Consider the following 12,046-nt stretch of genomic DNA (forward strand, 5'->3'; position numbering starts at 1 on the left):
AGTTCTGGGTTTTAATATGTGTTTGTGTAAGCAAAAGAAGGTCTGAGAGTAAGCACTGCTAAATCCATTCAGTCTGTAAAGTGTCCTTTCAGGTAGCTGTTTCTGAGCCCAGATCTGCTCTTTGCAACCCTCCCCTCTTCATGAACGTCTGCAGGCAGGTCAACATCTTCCCTTTAGCCAAGGAGATACCGACCTTTGCCACTTAATTTCTTTCACAGGATGATGGAGAGTTGAAAAGATGCAGGCATTGAAAGCGTCTGAGCAATACCAACAAATCTTTGCATGTTTTCTGTATTTGACCTGAGTTTAAAAAGGAAAACGTAAAAAGCTAAGTATGGAAGCTGGCAGTGTGGATATTACTGATGTTTCATATTAGCTGAGCAGCCTTTACACCTTATTTAAGAGGTTTGCAATTATAAGACAATAAGGTCCAAAGAGACATAAGTTTGAAATACCATGCTGATCTCTTCAATTCTACAGAAAACAACAGAGTGAATGTTGGTATGTATACAAATTTCTATTGAGCAGTGTATCTGAATCTTAGAAAATTGGTCAGAGGCAAAACAGTAGGTTATGTGTGTAAATATAAAATTAGTGTAAACAAGTCTTCAAATGACAAAGTATTGTTTTCCTTTCAGATTTCTCCCACCTGTTGTCTTTACATTTAACTGTGATTCATTCATCGTTGTAACCTGCTAGGATTTATGCAATACAGCAAGGAGTAACTAAATTAATTTTTGGGATATTTCTGATCCGTGCAGTAAGGGAAAGAGGCTGTTATATACAAATGAATGGATTAATTGATTTATGTTAGCCATGGCATTGATTTTTTCACATTTGTGAGTCGGAGACTACAGGTTAGACCGCTTACATGCAAGTTTTATTCAAGTTTGTGGCATTCCTCAAATTTGTAGACTGATAGAATCTGATTCCTTCCTAAAAAAGCATGTAACCTTGTTATGTATGCCGATCTACTGAAGCCTCCCTGCTCAACTTGAGACACAAACGTGACACTATGATTCTTCTCACCTTTGACATTTCTCAGCTTTGACGGACCTGTGAAGGCAGCCATTCCATTTAGATTTCTCCAATATTGCAATCAAAAGATGGTCTTTAAATAATCTTAATGAAGCTCTAAAACTGGAGTCACAAAGTGGCTGAACGCTATCTCAGAGTTATTATTCTGTAGACTACATTTTTCAGTGTTCACTGGAGGAAAAGAACTATAGCAAGCCTTTTCTTTCAAACTGTTAGATTTGTATCCAGATTTAGATGTGAAAATATTAATCATCAGTCAGCAAAGGTAGTCTAACACCAGTTTTGGTGAAACTGAGTCACCTTTGTCTGACAAACCTTTAAATATTAGCACAGCTTTGCACGTGTTGCTTCTGTGAGAAATAGATTATCGTGTTCTGTTTCAAAGGCATAGCTTTGCACTGCATGAAAATGGGGGGGGAATGTTGTCCCACAAAAGGAATCTAGAATAAAAATTAATATGAAGCATGATCTCATGGTATAGACGAGGTGCAACCGTTACTGAAATGCTTTTCTTCTTGACTTAATTGCATTATCTGAGCATATTAAAAATACTGAGCTCTGATAAGAGCTTCTGATTTTTTAATTAGTTAAAGGGATGTGGGGAAGCAAGATTAACCATGTGGGTCCTCTAGTTCTCAAGAACAAAACTTGCACTACTTATGAAGGTGTAACATAAATGTTTTAAAAGTTTGACAGGAACTGCTTTCAGTCAGCTTCTTTTCATGTCTTTATCAGATTTCTGTACCTCTTTTGACCCTTTTTTTTTCCTTGCTTTTCTCCCTCTCTTTCCCCAACTAATGGCTTAGTATTTTTTCCCTTAATTTTGTGAGATGATCATCAGTCTTGACTGGAGAGATAGATTAAAGAAGAGATAAGTGCCTACTTACTTCTTCATTCACTTGCAGTCAGTAGGAGGTTGATGTGTTCCTCTGGGGTGGATGTCAGATCTGCTGAGTGACTAGTAATAATTTGGAGAGTTAGTGCAGTTAACTTGTTCTTGCATAATTTACAGCCAGTAACTAGTGTGAAATAGAGAAATTACTGAAAATGCTCTCTTCTTCCCTCACCCAGTCAGTAAGGGTTGTTAGACAAATTGAGCATTTATGATGTATGAGTGTCTGATGGCTGCTGAGAGAGTGTGCAGGTGTGTGTGTATGCACACGTGTGTGTGGCAGGGGCAGGGGAGTGCAGGAGAACTGAGGGCCTTTGGATCCCTCCTACCTGGCATTATGACTTGAGGGGATTCATCAAACCAGTCTTTCCTTATTATGTAGTGTAATAAATGTCTTGGTTGAATAAAGGGTGTGTCCAGGTTTCTTTTTTACCCCTCAAAGGAAACTTGTTATTACAGTATTGTTTCTGGTATTTCAGGAAATCCAGAGGAATGCCCAGACAAGTTCTTACTGAAGATCAAGTCAAGCAGTTTCTTAACAGTCAAAACTCTTCTAACAGTTGGGTTTTACCTGAGTGGTTGCAGTATCCTGAGGTTTCAGCTTTGGAAAGATTTATGCAACAAAGAATGCCTGTGTTTAATCAAATGAACTCTTTTTTCCTTTTAGCTGCATAAAGTGTATTGTGTATTTTTCTGTGGTTTTTGTTAAACAGCTACAGTTCTTACTAACAATTCCTAACCATTGCTGTGCTTCTGTCTTTGGGTTTGGCTAAAACCACAGCCATATTAGAAGTGGAGGATCTCACCTGAGGTCAAGCAGTCAGACCTACAGCCTGTGCAGGTGGCCCAGACCCTCCCTTTTTAAACTGTAATTACTTCTCCAGCCTGACTCTACTTGGATGCCTTTATCTTTACTTTATCACCGTCTTTGGCAACCCTTTGGAACACTAACTGAAAGTTACATTTGTTTTTCCTAAAATGAGAAATGCTTACCACTCAGCCTGAGGTCAAACTGTGTTACACAGAGTTAAATGTTGAATAACAGGGCTGTCTCATCCTGACTACTCTGTCAACTCACATCTACTGAGTACACCACCTGCTCCATATCTTGCAAAGAAGGACATAGAGCAGAACTTTTCATCTCCTGGCACATCCTTGCAGGGTGACACTGGTTATGACTGTGCATGTGCATGGCAGGGTTGGAGCAAAAAAAAGACTCCCCTCTCCATCCTCTCCCCTCTCCATCCTCTCCCCTCTCCATCCTCTCCCCTCTCCATCCTCTCCCCTCTCCATCCTCTCCCCTCTCCATCCTCTCCCCTCTCCATCCTCTCCCCTCTCCATCCTCTCCCCTCTCCATCCTCTCCCCTCTCCATCCTCTCCCCTCTCCATCCTCTCCCCTCTCCATCCTCTCCCCTCTCCATCCTCTCCCCTCTCCATCCTCTCCCCTCTCCATCCTCTCCCCTCTCCATCCTCTCCCCAGAGTCCCCAGAGAGGAAGGGTTACTTCTTATGAAAGTGAAGCATTTGTGTGAATGTGGGATGGGGATGAATTTAAAGAATGCACATGTTTTCATGCAACAAATCCTTGCTGTTTTTCTGAACTGTTTGTGAGAGTCTTGCGCTCTGGATGAGTTTTTAGCTCTGAAATGAAGCAAGCATGATCCATGTTCATCACATCCCCTGTCTTTCCCCAGCTACTCAGTTACTTACAAATTTTGAGAAAAGGCTACTGAATATAAGGATCACAATTTAAAACATTGTTTTTCCCCCAAAAAAAGCATTAGGAAATGATAATCCTGGAAACAGAACCATGGGATTGTTGCTACACATTGCTCGCCAGCCATGGCCTACTCTGCAAGTAAAGAGAAAAAAGGGAGAAGATTCCCTGTTGAACAGAGGATGCCATGAGTTGATATCTAAACCGGGTTTCTTAAAGACCTCTGCAAATGTCAAACTGCAGATTTCAAATGCCGTTGAGGAATTTGAAAGCAGAATGAGCGTAGTGAATCGGACATGCAACAGCCAAAGAGGGAAATAATTACTTTTAAAAGGAAGCAAAATCCTTACAGAAGAGACAGAAAGTGTTAAGAACTACAGAAACAAACGGCATGTAGGCATTGCCAGCTGGTGTGAGAGAAGAGTCCTCTAGGCACAGCACTTCTTAAGGGAAGTAGAAAAAAATAAAGGAACATAATTCAACAAAGCAATCTCAGGAGATATGCCAGAGCCTGGTTGACAGTAGAAGTAAACTAGACCTCATAAAACCAGACAATGCTGTAAAGATCATCTGACTTGCAAGACAACACTATTATGCAAAAGACAAAAGCCATAGACTATTGCTAACATTTAAAAAATAGACAACACGTAAAATAATCTTTTCAGTCTCCAGAGGAGCTAGCCAAAGGATATCCATGGGACAGTTTACTGTATATCTTGCAGGATGTTAATACTGCTTGGAAACAGTGATTCCAAAATAAAAGTATTATTTCATTTAAGCCACCTAAACCATACCAACAGATCAGAAATTCTGGATGAAAGGCATTAAATGTTAGCTCTATTATAGAGAATATTAAATTAGGTACATTTGAAATCCCTAGGCTCCTAATATCTCTCCTGCAAAATTTTAAAAATATATGTGTATTAAAGAATCTGGAGCGAACAGACGGAACCATAGTTGGGTTAACTTGTTAACGAGACACAGAAAGAAGAAAAGGCCCTGGCATCTAGATGTAGTAATACTGAAATATGGAGAACACCTACTCAGTTTCATGACACGTAACACATCTGTTTATTAAATCAAACTCTTTGTTCTTAGTAAACAAACGAAATAATCCTGCCTACTTACCCCAGCAGAGCTCTAGCCAAATCACTTTAACAGGAAACAGAGAGAGATCAGCATTCATGACTTGTTTTTCAAGACGAATATGCAAAACAACCCACCTCACAACTAACATTAGAAGATGAAAAACTGATAACGTGATCTGGCAGTTCTCAAAAGGGATCTTAAAAAACTTTTGGCTTAGTCCCAGGTTTAGGAATTAAAAATCTATCCAAAGTCCAAATGCTGCAGTAAAAGTTAAGAGGGCCCTATAAACAAGTTTCTCATTTTCATACTAGACACAAACCAAATCTTTCTCCATCATCCCTCCTTTCCACTATGGTTGTACAGTATTCATATAGACAGCCTGGGGAAATCAATAAATCCTAGGTGGAATGGACAAAGATGGGGCACACATACAAGTTTTAAAAGTAGATGTTAAAGTTGTATTTTTGTCACCTGAATTGCAAGTGGAAAATACTGACTAGTAACTATAGTTTTCAGATGAAGTCTACAGATGCTGATTGGTTTTAATCTTCTCATGTCTATAAAATCTCACAATATAAGTATTCAAGGTAATAAGTGTGTGTGTCAATGGAAGATAAATCTAATAGATGTTACTGTGTATATAGAAAGTGCATCTAATTCAGGCACACCATAAGCTGAAATCAGGGAGGCTGGAAGACTATCCTTTCTCTGGATTTACAACATTAAAGGAAATGTCTGGAAGTGCATAGGAAAAACACTATTTTTCTAAAGAAAATTAGAAAACAAAAATAGAAAACAGATGAAAGCATAAAATTCTCTCATCAGTCAAAACTGAACCCAAAGAATTGTCTTGACCCTGAAACAGTTCTATTTTCTAATCATTACTAGTTTTCCCCCTGGGGAATTTCTTGGAAGACAGTCAATGTAAAATAAATTGGGAGGAAAATGAGAATTCAAGGTTAAAAAGGCCACTCTGTAAAATGGAGAGAGGTTCTGCTAAACCTAAAACAGTATTATTGGATAAATCAAATTGGAAAGGTGCTTACACTGGTCATTTTAAACAAAAAAGCACTGAAAATAGTAGAATAAACCTTTTCCTAAAAACAGAATGCATGTTTCTAGTTCTTTCAGGGAGTAAAGAACCACTAAGCCAAACCAGTATCTGAGCAGTTCCTCTAAGAACAGCAGTAAAGAAATGAGATAACACTTAATGCTTTTTTCTAAACTCTACCTCTTAGTGCTCATTTCTGCATTTGATGGCATGGAAATGAACATTGCTAGATCTGCAAGTCTGAAAGTCAGAAGTCCAGCAGTGTAGTGCTGATATGGCATCACCTGAATTATTAAGAAGAAAAGCGTTGAAATATTTTGTAAGGCTTCGTCAGTTCGCAACAGAAGAACAAATGAATGTTTTGCAGTATTAATGCCTCTTTTTTCCCCCCCCCCAAATCTATGCAGAAAACTAATAAACTTTTGAAAAATATTCCTTCTTTCAGTGTATACTTTTTCTTGCTTCTATATCCTTTAAGAAATTAATTCCCTTAGTTTTGAGCTACCCATGGGACTCTTTCAGTACACCAGAACTGCTTTGGGCAGAAGACAACCATAGCCTGGTAACCCTTCTTGGATTTATTACTTAACAGTAGAAACTTGTCTTTAGGCATTGTATGCTGATTTCTTAAGATGATTGTTTCTGAATTTTTTGCTTTCATTTGGATTATACAACTCTATGTGTCTAGACTTTTTTTATTTTATTGGTTTAGCTTATGACATGTGTGATTTGTTTGTATAATTATCTGGAACGTATGTAGACTTGCTACTGGAGGAGACACATAGCCCTGATCCTGCCAGTGTGTGGTTGAGTGAATCAGCCATCTAAATTATACCTACAGAGTAGATAGGTCACTGCCAATTGCTGCAAGGGAGAAAGCCAAAGAGCACTTGTGAGAAAATATGTAGAGACAGTCCTTGAGAGAAGAAAAGGACTAAAGCTTTCTCAGGCATTTTATTTTGAAGAAATGCAATGCCTCCCTGTCTTCTTCCCCTTTCTCTCTCTTGAAAAAAAAAAAATCTAAAAGTTAGTACTTTACTTCTCCCACTGCAATCTGACACAAAAGACCTTCTCAAATAAATCACTTGTGCAGTTGTCTGGTATGACACAGTGTCAGATGCTGTCTTTTTGATAAGTTCATTTCCTAAGCAAGTTGTTTAACCCTTTTTATAGACATTGTTTTCTCTGACTAAGTTGTGAGTCATTTTCAACACACTAGTACTCCAGGGAAATGTCACATTCAGCTCTCGTTTCTCTTGTCTGCCTGGTTTTGCCGTATGATTTTTGTAAGTGAAAAGTCAGAGTTCCTCCTTTGGTTTGTCCCATTCTGCTGATAATTGGCTGTTATTGGCTCTGATCTGGCTACTCTATAGGATGATCTTATAGTTGTTACAAGGCCAATGAAGTATTTGGGAAAGCCCTCCCCAAGAATATCAAGCAAAACGAAGATGCTTTTAGAAGACCGTTAGGAAGGGTACCACTCATCAAATTTGTGTCGTGCTCTGACTGTAATTTCTGGTATCCATCTTTGAAGACAGTTCCAAGTTGCCCTGAAGTAGCTAACACCAATAAAATGAGGTTGTCTAGGAAAAATCAAAACGATCATTTTTCATCCCAAGGACTCGCTTTAGGACACAAAAGCTGTCATTCACCTCAACAGAACAGATGGGTTGAGGGCTTGTAAAGGGTCTTGTTTGGTTTTTCTCTTGAGAAGAAAACCTGTTTGCCATTTTACAAAAACCTCTTCTTAGCAGTTTATATTGTAAGCATCCTCATGAATTCAAAGAAGTGTACCCAAACTGCTTTTGATTTTTTGTCATCTGTGCCTGAGGGCAGCCAGGGACGAGTATTTGCACCCAGGTGTGGTGACAGAACGCAAGAGCAAAGACTGTGGCAGTCTCAAAAGAAAGCTTCCCTCAGGAACTGACTTCTGAAGAAGCAAATGTAATTATTAAGAATCCCGGGCAGGCCTGCTGTCACAAGAAAGGAGTGTCCCAAAGACTGCTCCAAGATACTGCAGTTGGTAGCTATAAAACCCTTATCTAATTCAACGTAAGCACAAAGATTCTTGTCTCCCTGTCCTACTCCCTGCATCTTCCCCTTTCTTTCCCTCTCTTTTTCATTTACAACTCTAGAGAGCTCTATGCTTCAATGGTCTGATGACGTTTTTAAAAGGAAAATAAATTGAGAAATTTTCTGAGTAAAGTGTTTCTGCCTTGTACTACAGTTTGGCTCGTGGCACAGAGGTCCTTGAAAACCAGGTACCCTGTTTGTGATCTTAATCTTTCCTGAATGGCTGCTGTGCTACAGCAGTGTGGGCTGTATGGGCCTGGAGAGTTTATCTGGGGGACCCTGTGTAAGATCCCTTGGATTGCCTTTGAATGTTAGGTTCTTTTCTCTAATGAGTTACTGATGTTGTAAGTATGCTGTACTTCAAAGTCCAAAGGGCATTAATCATTCTCTTAAGGCTTATGTGATGAGAGAAGTGGATGCTGGAATTGCTACCATGGAGAAACAATTGGATCCTGGCCACTCCTTGTCATGGTAACTTTGGAGCTCATAACCATAAAGGACTGAAGCCAAAACCCTTTTGTCAACATTTGGATTGGTACTGAAGGAGAATGAGCATGTTATGAAACTCTTTGCTAATCATGAGAATATTCCAGCCTAATTATGTCATCTAAACTTTCGAAATCTTCTTTGTTCTGTCTGTAGGGCCATACTGTGGTAATGTGATGCCCGTCCCCAGAGAAATCATTCTGGATAGCAATGAAGCGACTATTCACTTTGAGAGTGGATCCCATGTATCAGGACGAGGCTTTCTGTTGTCCTATGCCAGTAGTGATCATCCAGGTAAAGTGAAATCAAAAGTACTAAAGGATTAGTGGCATAGTCAACCCTATTTCATTATCTCTTCTACACACATAGACTTTAGCTCAAATGTTTGGTCCCAAATATTTCCAGATTAGCATGAACCTTGGTATTTTTAATAGCATGTGTGCAAGAAGCAGTTGTAACCTTAACCAGATATAATAGCTGCTGAAATCTTACTTAGACGATTTGCAATACAGGCTCAGTGAAGGAGAAAATTGGTACCTTCCCCTATATAGAAGCTCCACTATATTCTTTTACACAGTGATAGGGTGAAGGGATAGGAGAGATTAAGATTTGATTCCTACATTTAATGTTCTGGCAGTGTGTGCACCATTGTTGAAGGTGTAAAACAAGAAGAGTAAAAGAAGGGGGTTAGAAGAATGAGGGAAAACCATAGCTGTTCCTTTCTAGATAATAAAATTGTTTAAGTATTTATACAGTCAGGTCTTTAAATGTAATTTCATGTTTAGCCAAATATCTGTCTGTAATTCTACATCCTGAAATGGCAATTGACATTTGTGAACTTTTCACAGATCTAATCACATGTTTGGAACGAGCAAATCACTACACAAAGGCTGAATACAGGTAAAGAGGGTTTGCAGCTCTCTGCGCTCTGGCTTGCTTTGCTGTATCTTTCATCTGGTCCAATTGTTAGAAAATGTCATACAAGGCAGGTACAGGCTTGGTTTTCTGGAGAAGTGACAGGGTTTTTTTGAGCTCTGATGCTGTAATAGTCCAAGGCCTGGTTGTGAGGAGCAGTAGTGCAGCATAGAAGCCTGAGATCCAGAAAAATGAGGGAATGGAGTTACAGAGCTCTCAGCAGTTCTCATTAGGTCATACATATACATAGCATACGTAAAAAGAGTTTCCACTTTGAAATTCAAAGTAGCCTCAAATTCCAGTGCTTCTGAGAGCAGATCACATCTTAGCTGATACAGGATTATCTGAGGACAAGGTATAATATCTTGGTTCCTTGAACTTTGTCATAGGATTTGAAATGGTAATAAACTGTGCTCTTCTGGCTGCTGTCTGGATGTGCCTATAGGCTTCTTATCTGAGCTGCGCGGAAAACTCGTGTGGTAGCATTTCTAGAACAAGAAAATTAAACAGACATACCCTTGCAAAATTGCTTTTCTGGTTGTGTGCTGCTGTGTACAGTCTACTCAGGAACTCAAGGGCCCATTTATTTACCTCCTAGACTCACTAACAGATCATCAGCCAGAACTTCTAAAATATTTATTGGTTTGAGAGCATTTCTTTTGTACGAGTTTGTTTCTGTGTATTGTCACTAGAGTTCACATTTTAAACAAGTCTCTCTTCTCACTACAGCAGATACTGTCCTGCTGGCTGCAGAGACATAGCAGGTGACATTTCTGGGAATATTGGAGAAGGATACAGAGATGTAAGTACACAAGACAATGAGGGCAAATTTATAAAGACAGAAGAGAGAAGCATGGCACAACTTGGTTTCAACTTTTGCTATTTGACTTTTGTCGGTAATTCTTTCCAGCTGTGTTAAATATACCTTTTATTATCAGTATATGAGTATGTTATCAGTGTATAAGCAGACAGAGACACTTTTCAAACAGATCAATCAATTGTGTGAGAATAAAGTCCACTGATTGTCAAATACACCTACTGACTTGTAACTTCTGGCTTTCTAGAAAAACCCTGCATAGGGTTTGTCCCTCTTGAGGCAGTGCTCATTGATGTACTAAATATTCCTGTGACTTCAGCTTTTACTTGTTTGGTGTCCATGTGCATTTCTTTTCTAAAGTTATCTCTTGTAGGAAAAAAATACATTTTGTTTAAAGCATACAGGTTTTGTTTAATATTACGCCTGCAGTATCCCGGCAATCTGCTCTGAGATGAGATATACATTATACACTGCCTAATCACATCCTACCAGTAACTACAAACCTCTTGGGTTGTTTTAACTGCTTGTTCTTTAAGGCAAAAAAGTTGCCTGAGTGGTTGCATTTATCCACAGTTCATATTGCACAGTGCATTGCCCTCTCTGTGCCCCTTACCCAGAACTCTCCTCCCATCATGCCCGTGAAATCTTTACACCTCTCACGGTGGAGTAAGTTTAATCATACCACTGAAGCAAAATCCCACCCTATCAGCAGTTGCTGAGTTTCCAAAACGTCAGTGTTCATGTTTAACCTGTTCATCCAGTTATTCCAGCATGCTGCTCCAGCCTGGAAAGTGGCAGAGCTGAAGAAACAAAGAAATGCCACATTACATTCTCATTAGCTGGAGTTATTCCTGCCCTTCATTCGGGTGATTAGAGAAGAAAAGCTGCACATGGCATGACCTCATGCAGATCTTATCTGCACTGAGGAATTTTTGAAATTTTTCCTCCACCATTAAGGGGGATTCAGCTTTTCTGATGGGAAGAACCTGCAGGGCTCCCCTGAAGACCTGCTGCCTTTGTGTCCCCACCACTCCCAGCCCTCCCTGGCACCCCAGCATAACAAGTAGTGTAGCGCAAGCTGGACCTGTGTGAATGAGACCAGTCTCTGCCAGCAGCCCCTGGGAATGTCTCCTTTGCACATTTCCAGTGGCCCTTCTCTGCTCTGCCCTAGCCCAGCGGTATGTTGTTACCAACTAGCTGGCACACAAGTTCTCCTGCCTGTATTTTTCAGTGTTATCCACCTGAGATACGGCAAATGGGCTATGCTTAAAACCCAGCAGCAACTAGTCAACACATAGCCAAATCTCCTCATGCATGCCATGACTCAAATCCTACAGTGCCATAATAGATAGGTCTGCCTTCAGGTAAGTCCATCAAGTAATTATCCTTTTCTTTTTGCAAAGAAGAGTTGCCTTGCCTTTGACTTTGTTTCCCCCAGGAGTGACACAATACTTACTATGTTAAAGTCTTACAACACCTTCTCAGATTATTTGCTTCATCAGTTGAAAAAAAAAATAAAGGTGACTTTTGGAAACATTTTTTTCAAAGCTTACTGTTCTTTCTCCTTCCCTGCCTCTTATTCCTCTTGAGCCTTTGCTGGATTTTATGAGCTGTAACACCTGTACACTAGTGATTTGGAAGTGAAAGCATAGCAGTTTGTCAGATTGATCCTCTGAGCTTTGGCTTCTGCCTTTCAGACCTCACTGCTGTGCAAGTCTGCGATACATGCAGGCATCATCGCAGACGAGCTGGGCGGTCAGATCAGCGTCACCCAACAGAAGGGCATCAGCCACTACGAAGGCGTCGTTGCCAACGGGGTCCCCTCGCACGAGTGAGTACCGCTGGTACCGCTGGCCGGGCTGGCTCCGGGAGCAGCCCCTGCTGCCCAGGTCAGCAGATTATCTGGGGAGGAAAAGGTGTTAGATGTGGGTCTAGGGGCTTCTGGGCTTTGTTTCTATGGCTTTATTAA

General features: G+C 40.1%; 1 protein-coding gene across 1 annotated transcript in view; it reads left to right on the forward strand.

The window, feature by feature from the left end:
• The window catches only part of DCBLD1 (discoidin, CUB and LCCL domain containing 1), a 51,747-nt gene that overhangs the window by 18,320 nt on the left and 21,381 nt on the right, over positions 1-12,046 (forward strand). The window contains exons 3-6 of the mRNA XM_074896194.1: positions 8,502-8,639; positions 9,194-9,245; positions 9,990-10,062; positions 11,775-11,908. Coding sequence (XP_074752295.1) covers positions 8,502-8,639; positions 9,194-9,245; positions 9,990-10,062; positions 11,775-11,908 — 397 coding nt within the window. The remainder of the gene's footprint in view (positions 1-8,501; positions 8,640-9,193; positions 9,246-9,989; positions 10,063-11,774; positions 11,909-12,046) is intronic.

The sequence above is a fragment of the Athene noctua genome, chromosome 1 (genome assembly GCF_965140245.1).
Source record: "Athene noctua chromosome 1, bAthNoc1.hap1.1, whole genome shotgun sequence".
Classification (NCBI taxonomy): Eukaryota; Metazoa; Chordata; class Aves; order Strigiformes; family Strigidae; genus Athene; species Athene noctua.